The sequence below is a fragment of the Halichoerus grypus genome, chromosome 7 (assembly GCF_964656455.1).
Source record: "Halichoerus grypus chromosome 7, mHalGry1.hap1.1, whole genome shotgun sequence".
In the NCBI taxonomy this organism is placed as follows: domain Eukaryota; kingdom Metazoa; phylum Chordata; class Mammalia; order Carnivora; family Phocidae; genus Halichoerus; species Halichoerus grypus.
The window spans coordinates 25,714,773-25,734,784 of NC_135718.1; the positions used below are offsets into that span (position 1 = coordinate 25,714,773).

At 38.4% G+C, this 20,012-nt stretch overlaps 1 protein-coding gene across 8 annotated transcripts in view; it reads left to right on the forward strand.

Annotated features, from left to right (window-relative positions):
• Window positions 1-20,012, forward strand: part of NT5C2 (5'-nucleotidase, cytosolic II) — a 132,808-nt gene that overhangs the window by 111,703 nt on the left and 1,093 nt on the right. For 6 of the 8 annotated variants that reach the window (XM_078077161.1, XM_036111527.2, XM_078077162.1 and 3 more), the window contains 15 exons: window positions 3,595-3,712; window positions 4,515-4,610; window positions 4,940-4,963; window positions 9,244-9,335; window positions 9,474-9,531; window positions 10,575-10,668; window positions 11,302-11,355; window positions 13,856-13,939; window positions 14,987-15,028; window positions 16,334-16,441; window positions 16,722-16,788; window positions 17,649-17,819; window positions 19,163-19,214; window positions 19,344-19,404; window positions 19,531-19,707. In XM_078077161.1, coding sequence (XP_077933287.1) covers window positions 3,595-3,712; window positions 4,515-4,610; window positions 4,940-4,963; window positions 9,244-9,335; window positions 9,474-9,531; window positions 10,575-10,668; window positions 11,302-11,355; window positions 13,856-13,939; window positions 14,987-15,028; window positions 16,334-16,441; window positions 16,722-16,788; window positions 17,649-17,819; window positions 19,163-19,214; window positions 19,344-19,404; window positions 19,531-19,707 — 1,298 coding nt within the window. Of the gene's footprint in view, window positions 1-3,594; window positions 3,713-4,514; window positions 4,611-4,939; window positions 4,964-9,243; window positions 9,336-9,473; window positions 9,532-9,698; window positions 9,839-10,574; window positions 10,669-11,301; window positions 11,356-13,855; window positions 13,940-14,986; window positions 15,029-16,333; window positions 16,442-16,721; window positions 16,789-17,648; window positions 17,820-19,162; window positions 19,215-19,343; window positions 19,405-19,530; window positions 19,708-20,012 lie in introns of those variants that run through there. The other 2 variants (XM_036111528.2, XM_078077166.1) reach the window with 2 other exon arrangements.

A 20,012-nucleotide genomic window follows, 5' to 3' on the forward strand; every position in this document is an offset into this window, starting at 1 on the left:
TGCCAGTTTTGCAAGAGAAATTGAAATTAGAGCCTTTGCAGCTGTGGAGAGGCCTAGAGCCATACAGTCGGAGGTGATGCATATGGTTCCCCACAGGTATCAAGGCTGACTTTGAAGGGCCTGGTAATTAAAAAAAGGAATTTTGCTTTTATTTATTTATTTTTCAAGGAATGGTGATACTTTGTAGGCTTTGGGACTAGTCATTTTTGCTAGCAGGTCAGAACAAAGTGTGACTATTCAGTTCATTCCCAAGGGACACTTAGAACAAAACATCTAAACTTGTGATCTGTGCAGCTACGGTTCTGCTTCTCCAGCCCTGCTGGTACTGTATAGTGCTCTAGCGGATGACTTAATGACCTGGGAATTCGTGTTACTGAAATGATTATCCGAGAAGCTTGTGAGAAAATGTCAATAGCTTGTAGGTCTAACTGATTAATATAGGGCTTAGTGAAATAGATAGTGTTGTCAAAGTGGAACTTGAACTCTCTTTGCTAAATCCATTCCCACCTGTGACTAGAGCAGTTTATTTTGAACTAGGTGAAAGAAACTGGAGGGAGGGTAGTGTGTTTCCACACCTAGGCTTAAGTTTTGGTGGCCTGTGTAATCTAGACATTCATTTTTAACAGTGGTAGTATATCCCTCCACAAAGAGCTTTGGATGAGACTCAGGGAGCCCTAAATTCTGGTTTAAGTTTACATTTGTACTTGCTGTGTAACTTCAGGTCAGCAAATGGGGAAAATAGATTGTATTTTTAGAAAGTACCCTAAACTCTTTGGGTAAAAAGAAATTTAAAGTATTTATTTCTGTAGGTGGAATTTAGAAAGTCACTTCAGTTGAACACTTGGGAAGTTCTGTCCTGGAATAAAGATAAATGTGGCAAGTGTATAGTGTTTTATTTTCTGCTGTTTTAGGGTTTGTGCTGGCAAAATGGGGATTAGATTTGGGTTTCAATCCAAAATGTCTCAAAAACACAGGTTTTAATCACCATTACTCCATCACTATAATTACCTGATCTCTAGGGAAAATGGCTCATTTAGGGGTGAGCTTGGGTGGGGCTGATTAAGGTTTGTTTGGGTTTTTTTACTCCCATTCTTAAGGTGTATCCAGCAAATTATTCTTCTGAAAAAAATTAATAATTGAAAATATTTTGTATGGGCCAAATCCTATAAGAATGAATGTCAGTGGATTATCCAAATTGTTTAACTATACTGGAATTTTATTTCATTAAATATTGTTTGAAATAAATGGGGCTTTGTTAGGATTGAGAAAGTTTTTGTTTTATGGAAATTTTGTTAAAAGAGATTTACTCTCAGTTGGAGTGGAAGCACAGTGTTGGGTGAGAGAGATTATTTTATATTCTCAGAATAATTCAGATTGACACCAGTCAATACTACTTTCCTGGTTTTATTATAATACACCAGCTCTTATTCTTTTAGTATGTATGAACATACAAGCACTTCCTTTACCACAGTGTACATCATTTAGATTTAAGAATTCCACACTCCTGGATTCCAAAAGGGGTTTTTTTGTTTGTTTGTTTGTTCGTTTGGGGTTTTTTTTTTTGGTGGGAGAGGGTGATGATGGGTATGGAATTGAACAGAGAAAATATATGGCTGGTTTTGAGAATATTAGTGTAGCATTAGCATTAGATTATTTTTACCCCTGAGATGACAAAGAAATGACAGCTACTTTTGGCGTTGTTCTGAGGAGATGAGACTCAAGCACCTCATTCTCCTAAAGGGCCTTAAAAATTTTAGGCTTTTTAAATACGACAAATATTTATTAAAAGATTCTGAAAGCTCACCCTGCTTTTTTAACATTACAACTTAATTTAAAAATAACAGATATATACATGAATATGTTACAAGTTGTAAAAGTACAGAAGATACACGAAAGTATACTTCCTTCCCCATCTCTTAGCTACTCAGGTCCCTTCTGTGGAGGTGACCAGTATTATTGGTTTCTTTTATGTAGTTCCAGAAATATTCTAAAAGATTGCTTTTGGCAAGGAAAAGTTGAATAGTACTCATTAACATATTAGCACTAATTTGGGTTGGCAGACTAATTGCAGTGAAAAATCAGTTTGAGCCATAGACTATTAATTGTGGATAGAAGAACAGTAATATAATAACAACAACAACAACTGCATTATTGTGAGATAAAAATGAATGGATTTTTTTTGCCTCATTTGGCATTTAGCAAGATTGAAGGTCTTTTTATTTTTTATTTGTCTTTTTAATACAGCTCACCCACTCCTAGACAGTGAATGAAAGATGCTTACCTAAATAATGCATTTGGAGGAAACCTATTTAAAGGAGCAACATTTTCTTTATGCTGAACTGCAGTGATGATTCTAAAAAGTTTTTTTATTATAGAATATTTCAAAGATACATAATAGTAGAAAGAAACCCCCATATTAAAAAATCCACTTTATTTCACCTGTAACAAACTCAGTAGGCTTTTTTGGTAGGTAAGGATATATATATATTTTATACATACACTTGCATATACCCATCCTTCTATAATCACATCTCATAAAATGAGTCCTAATTCTTTTTTAAATGTGTATTTCCAGTTTTATTCAGAAATAATTGACATATATCACTGTATAAGTTTAAGGCATACAAAAAAATAAGGCATACAGCATGGTGGTTTGATTTACATGTATTGGAAAATGATTACCATAATAGCTTTGGCTAACATCCATCTTTTGATATACGTAAAATAAAAAGAAAAGAAAGAATAAAGGGAAAAAAATTTTTTTTCTCCTTGTGATGAGAACTCTTAGGATTTACTCTCTTAACATTCCTGAGTGGTGTTAGCTAAAGTCCTCATATTGTCCATTACATCCCTAGTACTTATTTATCTTATAACTGAACTTTGTACCTTTTGATCACCTTCCTCCAATTCTCCCTCTCCCTACCCCCAGTCATAATTCTTTAATATCTAATTCCCGGTACACATCCAGATTTTCCTAATTGTCCCAGACATGTCTTTTTATGGTTGATATTGCAGCAATAACTTAAAATGCAAATTTGATGGCTTTATATTATTGTTAGCGCTGATAAGAAAACAAGTTAATCCTGATAAATAGAATTATATGCTGATTAGAGAAGGAGTATAAAGCAACTACCAAGCCAAATAGGGATTGTAAAAATTGGTTTTTTTTTTAAAGCTCATTTTGAAGGATTCCTACACCAATTGTACACATCAGTGAAGCCTTCAACATATATAGACCTCTCTACCTGGTTAATGTCACAGCTGTGCATAGTTCCTTTTTCTGCCTTGAGATTGTGGGCATGAAAGAACAGATAAAGGGAAAAATATTAAGTTTTCCTAAGAAATGAGAGACTTATTCTGAAATGTCTGATAATGCATCTTGTTGCTCTTGCTCCTATGAAAATATGACCTGTTTCCACAGACTAACAGTTGAGTTCTGTGGCTATTCGGGGCACTACAAAACGTGGAGTTTGAGGGACGAGAAGAAAATGGCATATTTAGGAAGAGGGAAGACTTGGGAAAGAGTAGAAATTCACTCATTTGTCCTTATTTTCATTGACTGTTATTATAATGAGAACCTCTGTTTTTGTACAGTGTACAAGTCCCCGGAGTATGAGTCCCTTGGCTTTGAGCTAACTGTGGAGAGATTAGTTTCTATTGGCTACCCTCAGGAACTGCTCAGCTTTGCTTATGATTCTACATTCCCTACCAGGTAATTTTTCAAGATTTTTTTGGATTAAAATCCTTCCCTCTATCCCCCAAATTAATAATTCCAAATGTATCTCTGACCATGCCCACCCTCAAAGAAAAGAACCAAAAAAGATTCTTTGGTTTGTTTCTGGTTGTTTTTTTGGTTGATGTTGATTCTAAAATTACCATGGACTTTTCATGTACACCGTATCTTTTCTCTTCTTGAATTGAGCTTAGTTATTGTTACTGAAGATCTATTTATGGGAAAGAAGAAAGATGATTAAAACTTGACGGGCAGTAATCACAGATACTCCTACCTTTTGCTCTTGGAGAGCAGTTACCTGCTTTACTAATACACTTCACTTGGTCATCAGGAGCCCTCTTGGCAGTTTGCATTTTTGGATTTGATAGAGAAGATTTAAGATTAAGAAAATGGTATTTGAGATGCCATCATTATATGTCCCATATATAGCATCTGTTAGAGGAAAATATAAGCCAGCTCATTTGTCCAAGTAAAAGACTCTTTTAGAATGGAACCACTGTATTAAGAGGAATTATAGTTCATACCTTGTTTAAGCTCTTACTCCTTACAGAAAACAGTTGTGATTATTTAGACAGAGTAAATACTTTTTATTTGCTCTGGGTTTAGTTTTTAAGATTTTATTCACTCCAGCCTCCAGGATTATATTGTTTGGGGATATGCTTGAGTTGTCATAAAGCTTGAATAAGATGGCACTGGTTTATAATGACTAAGTAATAACACTACATAAGATTGTTGCCTGTATTATTTTTATATTACTGTTGATGTCTTCATTTTCACATAGGGGACTTGTTTTTGATACACTATATGGAAATCTTTTGAAAGTTGATGCCTATGGAAACCTTTTGGTCTGTGCACATGGATTTAACTTCATAAGAGGGTGAGTACATAGAACCTTTAGCCTCTTCCTAGTGTTTTTATAGTGAAACAATATGAAGATCACCTGTCTCCCCAGATGTAATATACTTTCCTGTTCCCTCATCATTAAAGAGCAATTCTTTGCATAAGGATACTTAACAATTATTTATCAGGTAGTTAGGACCCAAACTGACTTATAAATATAGTTAGCATTTGCATTTTGTGTAAATTAAGTGGTTTCTAATTATACAGCATCCAACAAAGCTAATCTTGAAACTTGCCCAAAAAGAACTGTAGTAGCTTTGACTTATTTGAAATTCTAAGATTTTTATTTTCTCCTTTTTAATACAGTTCTCAGGTAGCTGCTCAGAAGAGGTATGTATATAAAAGTGCTTTGAAAAATTTGAAACTACAACAGTGTAAATGCTAAGATTTTTAATAGCTAACATATTTTTTAATCTAATGAATAGCTTCAGATATTTGGTCATGTGATTAAAATTTTTAAAAACATGGGTTAAAAATGAATAAGGGTGATAATATTTAAAACAAGTAAGAGTAAGCTTTATTTTAATAATCAGAATATTTCCACTATTCTCACTAATTTGGACTTTCCACCCTAGTAAACAGCAGATAAAATTTAGTGTCTACTGTTTTGGTGAAACATCCCAATTTTTTCCTTAAAAATCACAATACCACAATTTGATACTTTCTGTCGTCGTGGCTTTACAGTTGTACATTTTCTCCACTATTCACTACCTAATTTACTACTGACACTGCATTAGGGACGGAGCAACTCTTTTTTTTTTTTTCTTAAAGATTCTATTTATTTATTTGACAGAGAGAGAGACACAGCGAGAGAGAGGGGACACAAGCAGGGGGACTGGGAGAGGGAGCAGCAGGCTTCCCGCGGAGCAGGATGCGGGACTCGATCCCAGGACCCTGGGATCATGACCTGAGCCGAAGGCAGATGCTTAACGACTGAGCCACCCAGGAGCCTCAGGGACGGAGCAACTTTTAAAACCAAAATAGATTATGTGTCAGTCTCTCATAACTCTTCTATATGTTATTCTCAAAGGCAAAGTAGTAAAAACCACATGGTCCACATTGAAACTTCTAAAGAGACAGTATCTTTTTGGTAAATACTTTTTGTGATAAGCACAAACTAACTGTACCAGAGTATCCTTTAAATCTGAGGTCACAGCAATGCCCTATTTGGAAGTGAAGCATCTGATATAAGACTTTCCAACTCGAAGATTTCCAAGTATACATAGAACAGTGTGAAGTAAATACCCCATCTTGACACATCTGGGCAGGCCTGTGATTATATCTGCCTTTCTTTCACTGTTCCTCTCATGAGGGAGGGGTTTGTTCAAGATTCATGAATATCAGGAGACAGGAGTAGAATGTAAAGCTATTGCAAATAATGCTAGCAACCTAAGCTATTTTATATGTGGATATTGTACCATAACTCAAAATTCCAATGAAGATAAACCGAGGTTCTATTTATTAATGTCTGAAAAGGGGTTTTTGTGTTACGGGGAAGGGGTAGTTCTAGAAGAAAAGGAAGGGAAGTTCTATAAATTAGTACTGCAATTAGATTTACTAACTCAAGATCCACAGACCTTCTTTCTTTCCTCAAATAAACCAATAAAGTTTCCAAATAGCTCCTTTGGAAGTACATTTAGTAGTGTTTCAAAAATAAGCCATTTACGGGTAATGCAGAATCATTCAGACAACACATGCTGTACAGTCTTCAGAGTCAAAAGGAAAAGCCTGTGGAAAAGGAGAGATTGAGGATGGAGGGAGAGGGAAAGTGAGCTATTGAAGCAATACTGGTGGACAAGGCTGGAAGGGAGGTTAGGGCCACATCAGGCATAACCTTACGTGCCTTGCCAGTGAGTTGGGGCCTCTTTTTTGGACAATGGCAAAGACCTTTAAAGTTTTAGAGTAGGATAATATTGAGATCAAATCTTTATTCTGCAAGTCACAGAAAGTTAGCAGTATTCTGTACTGTTACTGTTTTCCTCCCAACTTCCAAGTCTAGCATTCCTTCCTTCTTAATTTTTATTTTAAATATATGCTAGCCTGATTTGACCTTTTTTTTTTTTTTTTTCAGATTTTATTTATTTATTTGACAGAGAGAGACACAGTGAGAGAGGGAACCCAAGCAGGGGGAGTGGGAGAGGGAGAAGCAGGCTTCCCCCTGAGCTGGGAGCCCGATGTGGGACTCGATCCCAGGACCCTGGGATCACGACCTGAGCTGAAGGCAGACGCTCAACGACTGAGCCACCCAGGCGCCCCTAGCCTTATTTGGCTCTTAATTTAAACAAAATGTCATTGCTAACTAAATTTGTAAGTCAGTTTGATTCTAATTGCCTAATAACTGTTAACTATCCTTATGTAAAAGAATTACTCTTTAACAATGAGGGAATAGGAAAGTCTATCTAAGGAGACAGTGTCATCTTACTAAACCTGACTGAGGAAAGCACATCATTACTATTCCCTTCCACCTTAATTTTCATTACAGAAAACCTTAGAAGGCTAGAAAATGAGATATTCTACGTAGTTATTCCTTATTGGGAACTCTTATTTCAGAAGGTGACTAAGACCGGGAGCTAATATGATTTTCTCTTCCTAACTAGAGTCTATGCCATTGGTAGTTAACAGACCCAAGTAGGAATTTACCCAGATTACTCTGATAGGAACTTTAAATTTGATGTCCTTTATTCAGAGTACTTAATCTCTGTATATTCATTGTGAGAACTGTGCATTTTTTAAATATTTTATTTTTAAGCATGCTCTATACCCAGTGTGGGGCTCAAACTCACAACCCCAAGATCCAGAGTCGCACGCTCCACCTACTGAACCAGCCAGGCGCCCTGAGAATTGTGCCTTTTTATATTTTAGTTTTTCTTCTTTTGGGTTTCTCTGTACTATTTTTATTAATTCTATCCCCTTCCTCTTCTTCGAGTGTTTCATTTCACTCTCCAGGGTTCTTGGGCATCTCTAACAACTTTTATCTGTTTTGCTGGTTTTCCTTTTAACCCTAAATGTCCTCCATGGGTCTGTTCTGTCTTCTTTTTTTCCTCTGAACTGCAAGTGGCCTCATCTACTGTAACAGTCTTCATGACTTCATCTGTTACCTGTGTGTAGATGACCCCAGTTCTTTCTGAAGTCTGAATCTCTGTTTTAAGTTCTTGACCTTTATTACTAATTGCCTATAAAAATCTGTTTACTTTGAACTTAATGTATCCAAAATAGAATTCCTCTTAGATCTACTTCTTATCCAGTTTTCATATTGCTATTAAGGGTACCACCACCCTCTCAGGGACACCTTCGTGTGAGCATCATCATCTTTGACTCTCATGTCCCTCATCTGCCACAGCCAGTCAGTTGCCTGGTCTTGGCCTTGGCAGTCTCTCATGATTAACGCTTCCCTTTAATTTCCTGGGCCACCACTCTAGGACAGACCCCACCTGCTCTCATCTGGAAGACTACAATAACCACTTAACTGATTTCCCAGTCCTTTGTGTCAGTTAGCTTTTACTGCATAATAAATTACTTCAAAACTTAGTGGCTTAAAACAGTGACCATTTTATTTAGCTCAAAATTCTGAGAGTCATCTGGGCAGTTCTGGGGTTGTTCTGCTGGTCTGGCATGGCCTCACTCACATGTCTGGCATTTGGCAGCCTGTGGCTGGGGTGCCTCATTCCTGTATGTAGTCTTTTATCTTCCAGCAGGTTATGTCACTCATTCACTCAGTAGTCTCAGAGGTGCAGTGCAGCAAGAGTAGGCAAGCCCCAATATGCAAGTGTTTTCCAAGCCTCTGCTTGGATACCTAGTTGCTGCTACTCAAGCCTGTATTTGAGGATGGAGAAATAGACTGAGCCTCTTAATCAGAGGAAGTACAAAGTCACACATTACAATGCATAGGGAGAATTTGTAGCCATTTTTGCAACATAATCACATTTCTTTCTTCTTTTTATCCTAAAACTGTTACTAGTTGCATATTTTTATAATTCAGCTCTGAAGGTTTTATCCCTTTGCTTAAAAACCGTCAGTGGCAAAAACCAACCAAACACAAACAAAAAAACCCAAAAAAACCCCGAAGCCTATCAGTGGCACTCTGTTGCCCCTGAATGAAAAATAACAATAGCATGATCTGCCTCAATTCATCTTTCTAGCTTTATTTTCCTCTGCTCCCCTCACTCTTCTCCAGTTGGACTAGTATTTGAATTGGTCTACCGAGCCTTTAAGGACCAGCTCCTATGCCCCCTTTTTCATTCTTGCTAGATTTCCCTTTCCTCACTCCCACATTCACTTTTTTTCTACCCCTTTAGTTGAAATGGTCCCCTCTTCCTCCATTTTCTCATAGCTCTCTGCACCTTTCTTGAGGCAGTTGTGATTTTTTTTTTTTTTTAACCTGGTGATAATTGTTTGTGTATGTGACTCACCTCCCTTACCAGACTGAGAACTTTTTAAGGGCTGGAACCTGAGCTTGTTTATCTTTGTAGCTACTCATGTGTAATATTTAGAACCCTTCCTTGAATGTAGCCACCAACATACTTGAATGAATTTTTAAATGATGAAATTTCTGATAGCTATTACAATGTTCATTTCTTGAATATCAGTTAATTTAAAGTTTTTTCTTTCAGACCAGAAACTAGAGAGCAGTATCCAAATAAATTTATCCAACGAGATGACACTGAAAGATTTTACATTCTGAACACACTATTCAATCTACCAGGTAGACTCATTCTGTGCTCATTTATTACGGATGCTTTCCCTTCTTTTCATGATCATTTGTCTTTGCTCAAGGGAGATAATGAAATAAGTTTGAATTATCTCACTTATAGCTTATGAATATCTATTCTTCATTTTTCAGAGACCTACCTGTTGGCCTGCCTTGTAGATTTTTTTACTAATTGTCCTAGATATACCAGGTATGTATATGGTATAATTTTCTTTTTCCGATTGATTTTTTAAAATTAATGTACAGGGTTTTAGAGAACTGGCCATTGTAGGTCTTTTCTGCTTTTCTGAAGTGAATTTAGTGCTAGTGAGAGATGCCACATTGCCAGCCCAAGAGATGGGACAGCACCAGCAGCTCCATGCAGGCTCTCACCTCCCACTCGGCCCCTCTCCTTGCCAGTGTGCTGCAGCCATGTTTGGAAGGGACCACTTCTGATTGGCTTCTCCTGGGAATGAAGACGGCCAGCAGAGGTGCTAATTGTGACAACTGAGTGGGAGGTTTGTGTGATGATTATCTGTCCAAGCAGAATTACACTGAAACCCCCAACTCATTTCACAGCAGCTGCCCAGGAGCCATTCAGGTGTGGTAGTTTAGTTTTATTCCCAGGCCCAGTGAGATTTGATTGAGGAGTAAATATGGTTTATCCTCCCTGAAGTAAAATTGTGTTTAAGTCTTGAACAAGTTATCCTCTCCTTTTTTAGGGGGAATTGTATAACCACTGCTGGAAGTTCAGCCATGTGTGTCAGAGTTTGCTAATTTCTTATCCTCTCTAGGCCTTATCTACTTCAAGGCACTAAATCTGGTGGAGCACCAAGTCACTAAGCTAAATAGAAAATAGGCCAAACCTTTGTACCTAGAGACGACGTCAGAAAAGTCAGGATGAAGAGAACCTAAATTACCAATTTTAAGTTTTAAATGTTTCTTTGATGGGAACCTGTTTCTTAAAAGTGATGAATAAAAGAACATGATATTTTTGGAACTGACCTTTTAGCTTCCACTTCAGTATATTATTCTATCACTTTATATTTGTTCACAATTACTGTATTCCATTGAACACTATAGTCCTGTCCAGTGGTCAAAATGGATTTTCACTAGGGAGTAATTATTTTCCTAATTAGCCACAGTGTTTATCCATGTGATAATGGAATCTTTGGGTCCCCGGGGCAGTGTTTGATGTTCATCTTATTTACCCTCTTTTGGATTCCCTGTCATGTTCTTTTCATCTTTGTATAGCTGTGAAACAGGATTTAAAGATGGGGACCTCTTCATGTCTTACCGAAGTATGTTCCAGGATGTAAGAGATGCTGTCGACTGGGTTCATTACAAGGTACCTAGGAGCCTCTGCTTCACCTGTTCACTCTGTGGCGTGTGTTTTATGGTCTGACGTTTACTTTTCAAGTGCAAATAGAGCAGAATTTTTCCTCTATTTAAAAAAATAAAATAAAAAATGGATTTGCCCCCTAGTGACAGCTCTCTAAAATATTTGTGTTCCTGTCTTTGGCTGTCCTGCTTTCAGAAGTAATGCTGATCTTTCCTTAGTGATAGTGCTTGGCTTCTAGCTTTTATTTCAGTTTATATTTCCCAAACTTAGAAGAGATTTTAGTGTTAACATTATACTTAACCCTACTCTTTGAGGATGATTATGGGCTGTTTTTTTCCAAATACCTTCTGCTTGACTAATAACACTAACTAGTTAATATTACATTTACTATAAATTTACTGAATAAAATATGAAATTCCTTTTGGTTTCTAGTTTAAAATAAAAATAGTTTTATATTTTAAATACATTTTGGAGGCAGAGTCGCAGCAAATCTCATCTGCTGCTTTATCATGGCACTCTCTAGTTTATCTACTTTTCCATTTTGGTAAATACTTAAATGCATTTGGGTTGATAGTAGACATAATTTTTCTTATAAACTGTTAAAAAACTGATTTTGTTCTTTTTTTTTTCTTCCTCTAGGGCTCCCTTAAGGAAAAGACAGTTGAAAATCTTGAGAAATATGTAGTCAAAGATGTAAGTAAGAAAGGGGAAAATAGATTTGCAAATCATGGAAATGAATAACAAGCCTATTTATAATGAAATGGACAGGGACAATGGACTTTGTGTTGGTATATGTCAAATATAATCACCAGTAATTTTCAGCCAGAACATAGGTCTTAGTACAGTTTTTCCTGTCTGTTCATAGGCAAGAATATCCAGTATTTCATTTGTCCTTTTAGCTCTAATGATAATAGCAGCTAGAGTAGTTACTGTGTGCACATGACTAAGTGATTATATGCCATTTTATCTCCTCCATAGAACCCTGAGGGTAGGTATTGTTACCTCTGTTTTATAGGTGAAGAAACTGAGGAACAGAGGTTACATAACTTGCCCAAGTTCATACAGTTAGTAAGGGGTAAGGCCATAGGTCACACCTGAATGTGATCCAAATCATAACCAGAGCACTAGATAATCTAAAAAATGTACATATATGTGACCATTATTTAAATTAAATCAACAGGGAATAATGAGGAAAGCTTTAAAATTCCTTGAAGGATTTTTAAAATCTGTAGTTTAGTTAATAGAATTTAATTTAGAATAGAATTAATAGAATTTAATAGTTTAGTTAATAGAATTGTACCAATGTTAATTTCTTAGTTTTGATCATTGTACTATGGTTATGTAAGATCTGAATATTAAGGGAAGCTAGATGAAGAATATATTGAACGTACTATTTCCCCGACTTTTCTGTAAGTCTGGAATTATTTCTGAAGATTTTATTTGTTTGTTTGTTTGTTTCTATGTGGGAGTGAGTGAGAAGAGTGTGCCCACAAGCTGGGGGGAGGAGCAGAGGAGGTGAGAGAGGGTGAGAGAGTCTCGAGCAGACTCTGTGCTGAGCACGGAGCCCTCTGTGGGGCTTGATCCTACAACCCTGAGATCACGACCTGAGCTGAAACCAAGAGTCAGCTGCTTAACCAGCTCAGCCACCCAGGCGCCTCATGTCTGGAATTATTTTATTTTATAGTTTTTAAAATATTTTACTTATTTATTTGTCAGAGAGAGCACAAGCAGGGGGAGTGGCAGGCAGGGGGAAAAACAGGCTCCCCGTTGAGCAGGGAGCCCGATGCAGGGCTCCATCCCAGGCCCCTGGGATCATGACCTGAGCCAAAGGCAGAGATGCTTAAGCGACTGAGCCACCCAAGCGTCCCTGGAATTATTTTAAAATTAAAAAGGAAACATACACAGCTCCAAGATTAGATACTTCTTCATTTTCTCACAGAGTAAGAGCAGAATGCAATATTTCTTCGAAGTACTTTGGTACAGATTTCTTACTGTTTTCAGTCTTTGTACCTCCTGTTTCCCCTCCACTCCCACTTCCACTCTTGTTGTTTCAAGAGAGAACACTGAGGGGTTCAGGAGAGGTCCAGGAGAATTTGAGTGAAGGAACCTATTTACTGTGAGAGAAGGAAAAGCTGCTTTTCTTTCTGGTCACGTCAGGAGTTAGAATTTCCTCAGGTATCTGCAGATGGGTCTGGGCATTTCTAGGTTGCATCCTGCACATGGCATTTCATTCTGCAAGGTGTTTTATAAAAGTATACTTGGTGAAGCCATATCTTATACTCTCCATGTAGAGTATTTTGCTGGTGATGTTTAAAATCAGCTCCTTGGGGCACATGGGTGGCTCAGTCCTTAAGTGTCTGCCTTCGGCTCAGGTCATGATCCCGGAGTCCTGGGGTCAAGCCCCATGTCGGGCTCCCTGCTCAGCGGGAAGCCTCCTTCTCCTTCTTCCACTGCCCCTGCTTGTGTTCCTGCTCTCGCCATCTCTCTCTCTGAAATAAATAAATAAAATCTTTAAAAAAAAGTAAAATCAGCTCCTCCTGGGGCGCCTGGGTGGCTCAGTCAGTTAAGCGGCTGACTCTTGATTTTGGCTCAGGTCATTGATCTCAGGGTTGTGGGATGGAGCTCGGAGGAGTCTACTTGTCCCTCTCCCTCTGCTCCTGCTCGTGCATGCGATTGTGTATGTGTTCTAACATAAATAAAATATTTAAAATCAGCTTTTCCTGACCCTTTACATACCTCATTCATATACTTTGAGATTACAAGGTAATTTAAACTCTTTCCTGAGGCAGACATGAGGAAGGTAGAGATGTTTTTTATTTATTTATTTATTTATTTATTTGGTAATCTCTACACACAATGTGGGACTCAGACTCACAACCCTGAGATCAAGAGTCGCATGCTCCACTGACTGAGCCAGCCAGGCGCCCCGAGGTGTTTTTAATAAGCATATTTAATAAGCATATCATGTGTATAATTTTATAAATAAACCTATACATTATATATACCATGTATACTACATATATTAATACTTAATTCATGTATAGTGATAATGTAGTCTTTTAAATGTAAAATTCTGAAACCAACCAACCCTTAAAGGGCATCCCCTATTCTTATTCCAGTGGACAAAAGTCCAAGTGTAAGTGAGTATGTATTTGTGTTTTAGTGTTTCACTTATCATCATATTATATTGCAGGGAAAACTGCCTTTGCTTCTGAGCCGAATGAAGGAAGTAGGGAAAGTGTTCCTTGCCACCAACAGTGACTATAAATATACAGATGTAAGTGCTTAATATTCCTATTTGTCTATACAGAGGAATAATTTTGGCCTAAAGAACTGTGAACATATTGAGGACAGTAGTTTGTTAAGTGAGGGTAGTTTTTTGCTATTTCATTTTGAGAGCAGAGTGAAAAAATATAGCATAAGGGCTACCTCAGAGTGGTTCTCAAATTTTTCTCAATATTTCATTTGACTATTTTCCCTGATTACAGTTGGCTACTTGAAGGTTTTAATTTGGAGGTTATTTAAAACATTTGTGCTGATTAAAATGGCTTCTACGTCTCTCTGGTGCATCATTTACATAAACTTGAGAAGTCACACATTTATTTATTATAAATGCCCTCCCTGCTGTTGGGAGCCAGACAGCAATAGATGGTGCAAGGATGTTTTGACTCTTAGCCATCAAAATTTACTACCTTATAACTTAAAAAAAAATTTTTTTTTTGCCATGGTTAAAGCATGTAGAAGAGCCGATTTAACTCCTTGGCCTCCTCTTACTTTTGCTAAGACAGTTACAGATTTATAGTACTAGCAAGCAGTTCAGTGCTGCCCAGTTCTCTTTATGTAAAATCTTGATTTAGAAATGTGATCTGGAGTAAGCAGTCTTACAAAGCCAACAAATCTAATGGTTCATTGGCTTGGTTAATCTAGGAACAATAGTTAGGAGGCCAAGGTGTATTATTCCCATGTGAGTCATTAGTTTTCTCGATGCCCTTACCTCAGATACCATTCCAAATGTATGTTTCAGTCCTCTAGGAGAGTTGGGTAAGGGTATATGGATGACGCGTACAAAAATATGTCCCAGAAGAAGCCTGTGTCCTACTGAGAATGTCCGCTTTTGTTTGTTTGATGAAGCATTAATTTCTGGCTTCAGCTGTCACGATTTCATAAACTTAGAGGAAACATGAATGTAATGAATCCTATGTTGAAAAAGACGTGTCTTACGAAAAACTTGGGTTTTTTTTGTTTTGTTTTGTTTTGTTTTTAGGTGCTATATATCTTTTGCAAAAGTAGTATATGGACCTTATGTTGGATTTTTTTTTTCCAGAAAATTATGACTTACCTGTTTGATTTCCCGCATGGCCCCAAGGTACTATATATAACTTAATAGACCACTGCTTTTAGTAATAATGAATGCATTTAGTTATTCTGGAATATTGAAAGTTAAGGGAATTGTCAGAACTCATCTAGAAATCTTCATTAACATTAGAAGTAATGCAGGAGCTAGTATAGTATAACATTGTCAGAGTTTTGAAAACTAAGTAGAAATAAAAGGGAGATATTCATGTTATTTAGTGGGATGGGATCAGAATAATATTACGTAGAATTGTTAAGTTTGTGTGGCAAAGATAGGAATTTTCAGGTTGAGGAAGATATCTGATTAAAAGAAACAGAAAATATATATATATATTCTTTTTTTTTTTTTTAAGTTTTTTTTTTTCTTTTGAGAGAGAGAGAGCACATGAGAGGGGGGAGGGTCAGAAGGAGAAGCTGACTCCCTGCCGAGCAGAGAGCCCGATGCGGGACTCGATCCAGGGACTCCAGGATCATGACCTGAGCCGAAGGCAGTCGCTTAATCACCTGAGCCACCCAGGCGCCCTATATATATATATATTCTTGACAACTTCTGGATATTGCTCTTAGTTATTGCTGAGTTCTGTGCCAAGAGAACAGTTAGCTTTGATATTTAGAGAAGTCTTCATTCCTGCAATAGGACTACACTTAGATTTAAGGAATACTCATTGCAACTTAGTCACATACTTGTGGGATTTTAGTACTAGGCTTGAGTAAATATCAGTAAATCTGTTTTGAGATCGCTCAAAAGCACAGTATGCATTGCCCTTCAGCTTACCTTAAAAGTTTAATAGCATGGTTCCATTTCAGGATGGAAATAATGTTAATGGGCATAACTTCTAGGTTAGTGCTGTGATAAGCCTGCAATATGAGCCAAAGGCTAATGTGAACCTAGAGCCATTATTCTGAGAACATAACCAGTAAAATTTGCTAGTAATAGTTCCATGCTAAGTTTGTATACTTCAGTTCTAATGCTGATCTGCCTCTTTCTTAATCTGTCTCTTGAGTATTGATTTGCATCTCTCCTGGCCCCTTTGTGCCTCTGTTACCCATTTCAGAGTGTGAGCACACCTTCCTTCATATGTTAAGTTGCTGTGAAATAATTAATAGATAAAATGATTTAAAATGTGTTAATTTATGTTTTTACCTTGGCTGCTTCCAAAAGAATGTGGCTTATAATAAAACACGTTTTTAACAAAATAGTGGGATCTTCTGGATATACTTAATACGTCTACATTCCTTGTATCTGAGTGAGATTAAATATTAGTGCCTCAAGGTTAGGAGTGATGTTTTGGCTTTTGCTCTTTCCCATCTTCATCAGCCTGGGAGTTCCCATCGACCATGGCAATCCTACTTTGACCTGATCTTGGTGGATGCACGGAAGCCACTCTTCTTTGGAGAAGGCACAGTACTGCGTCAGGTGGATACTGTAAGTCGAGAGGACGAGCTGTCTGCTAGCCCATGTCCTTCGTATTTCTCCTTTTCCTACTCTTACTCTTCCTAAGGAAACAGGTATTTTTAACTTATTAGCCATACCTTTCTTTTGAATTTAATCTAAGTTTTAAACATATTCATTGAGATAGCCAAATAAATCCAAAAGAATATAATTCAAAAGTGCCGTTCATTTAGCTGCCTATCCAGATCGCATCTTGGGTGGCAATTGTGATTGAACAATAAATTATTACAAAGTCCATCTTCTCTCCTCACAGAAGACTGGCAAGCTGAAAATTGGTACCTACACAGGCCCCTTACAGCATGGCATCGTCTACTCAGGAGGTGAGTTGCAGATTTCCCTTTATTTAGTTTAAGTCTTTGTTCAGACTTGTGAAAGCTTTGGTGTCCTCCTGGCATAGTGCCACCCAAACTCTTTAGTATTCTGAAGATATTGTCTACTGGAGGTAAATGCTTCAGTCACCTACTAATGCAGTAGGAGTCAGGAGAATGGGTTTGAGAAGTTGTTAGTATGACCTAATTTTGTGGGTTGTTTTTTTTTTTTTTTTAAAGATTTATTTGAGAGAGCGAGCACGTGCACGCATGAGCAGGGGCTGGGGCAGAGGGAGAAGCAGATTCCCCCCTCAGCAGGGAGCCTGACGCAGGGCTCGATCCCAGGACCCTGAGATCATGACCTGAGCCAAAGGCAGATGCTTAACCGGCTGAGCCACCCAGGCGCCCCAACTTAACGAATCTTTGATTTTCCTAAAAGGATCTGTTTTTCCTCATCCTTTACCTTTTTGAGGAGGTTCTCAAAGGGATCCTCAGGGAGCCCTTATGGACAAGATATGCAGATTTTGTTGCAGTGAGAAACAATTGAACAAAGCCACATTGTCAGATCTCTGATGAGACATGGCGGTGGTACTTTTGGAGGGTTATATTCACTAAAGCTGAGACATGTGGTTTTTGTTGGTAATCAAGAACCCTGGTTCGCACAGTGGAACTGAAGGCCTTGCCTTAGAGGCAATGAAAGGAATGATGAAAGAAAAACAGTGGTGGGTCTTTAAGAAAGGTGAGACCTTTTCCTAGTCTGTTCCTTGCATAAGAATAAAATTAGAACAGTATTTAATGGTTATGGTACCTAGAATGCTAGTTTTTAACGTGGAGACATTTTTGTTTTCCCATTGTTCATTCCATCGTTTCAGGTTCATCCGATACCGTCTGTGATCTGTTGGGAGCCAAGGGCAAGGACATTTTGTATATTGGAGATCACATTTTTGGAGACATTTTAAAATCAAAGAAACGGCAAGGGTGGCGAACTTTCCTGGTGATTCCTGAGCTTGCACAGGAGCTGCATGTCTGGACTGATAAGAGTGGTAAGGAGCCATTACTCTTACTTTATATCCTACGGGCCAGCTGTGAACTCATTACTTTGTGTGTGGGGAGAAAGGGACAGAGGTAGTCCCGAGATATTTGGATACTTCCCTCTAGCCAGGTATACGGTACAGAACTCCAGAATTTGAGGAAATAGGGGAGGTTATCTTGTTCAGGCTTCTTGAATTCCTTCCCAGTTAAGCGCAGAATGTTGCTATCCTGAGTTATATTACTGTAGCAACTAAACTGTGAATTCCACTTTCCCCTGTAGTCCCATATTTTCCAACCACACCTACTAGTTCCAGTCTCTCCGCCATGAGCCTGTATCTGTGATTTGGGGGCATTGATGGCTCTGAGTGGTAATGTGTCTTTTTTTTTTTTCTTTTCCTGCTCTTCTGAGAATGAGGCCAAATTGTATTCTCTGAACTGTACGCTGAATTGACCTGTAGGTCTAGTTATGTAAAGATGTTTGACATGTAAGTTCTCCAGCTAGTCCTTGCCAGCATCACCCACAGCTTGGGGAAAGGTATTGCCTCAGCTGCTTACCCCAGCTCTACTACTTAATATCTTCATGCCCTTCGAAGTTACTGGGACACCCTGTGCTTTAGTTTCCTCAAATGTGAAAATGAGGATAATACCTACTTCACTGAGACTTAACTGGGGTGTAATGTGTGTATAAAGAAGATACAAGTAACAGCCTTTCTCAGCCACGGTTCCTCATCTGAGCCACAGAACAGAGAAATTGATTTGCATGATTTTCAGTTCTCCCAAAAAAGATAAAAGAAAATTTGTCATATTCAGTAGATCCATTAGGGCTTAATTCTCTTTGGGGAGGGCAGATTGAGAAGGACTGGAACACCTCGAAAGCATGCAACAGATACTGGCTGTTGCTTGTCCTTAGTGGGACTTTCTAGCTAGCTTTTCATCCCCATTTTCAACTTTCCACCTAGGAAATTCTGTAGATCTAGTTGATTTGGCTCTATTTCCTGGACTTGTGACCCTGGACACCTCATCTCCTCCTCCTCCTTGGATCTGAAAATGGAACTGGTAACAGTTGTTTGCTGACACACCTGACACGGGATGCGAATTAGCGCTTTGTAAGCTCAGAGTCAGCGTCCTTTTGGAAAGGAGAGTTGTAGCCAGCGGTGTGAACTAGCAGGACAGGCAGTTAAAGAAGAAATCAGGGCAGGAGTGGGTTTTCCTGAAGCAGAAGGAAGTCATTTTGTACACTCACCTGTAGCTTTACTTTTTGGTCCTATCAGCAGCCTCTTAATTGAGTTCGGGCAGCAATTAAAAGCTGAATGCTTTTCATTTAAAACATTTTTCTTTTCCCTTCAAACTTTAGCACTTTTTGAAGAGCTTCAGAGCTTGGATATTTTCTTGGCTGAACTCTACAAGTAAGTTTCTGCATCCTCCAAAAAAAAAAAAAAAAGTTTTCCCTAACAACCCTCTGCCTCTTCGGGAATCACCTATGTTGGGGAGACGTCTTTTCTGGAGATTTTCAGTGGAGTTTTCTTTGTCTTCAGGCATCTTGACAGCAGCAGCAATGAGCGCCCAGACATTAGCTCCATCCAGAGACGCATCAAGGTATCCAAGTGGGATTGGGGAGGAAACTTGGAAGATCAAGTTTTGCTTTTTATATTTCTTCTAGTACATAGGGCTTGGCACATAGCCAGCACTCAGTGTTAGAATTCAGTCTCTCGTCTGTTTTAGAAAGTGACTCATGACATGGACATGTGCTACGGGATGATGGGAAGCCTGTTTCGCAGTGGCTCCCGGCAGACCCTGTTTGCCAGTCAGGTGATGCGATATGCCGATCTCTATGCAGCATCTTTCATCAACCTGCTCTACTATCCCTTCAGCTACCTCTTTAGAGCTGCCCACGTCTTGGTGAGTTAATACAGTCTTAGGCTAGTAGTTACAATTAAGATGTACTCTTACTGCTAAAATCTGCAACCAGGTTTGTGGGTGGCACAGGGGATGTTTTCAGATTTTGTCAGGGAGAGCACAAGCAGGGGGAGCAGCAGCAGGACCCCGGGATCATGACCTGAGCCGAAGGCAGATGCTTAACCGACTGGGCCACCCAGGCGTTCCCGGGTCTGTCATTTCTACTGTGCAAAAAGCCCATGAGCTGGTTACATGGTTGCACAAAAGGGATCTCTCAGAAAGTAGGATCAAGATCGAATGTTACAGGG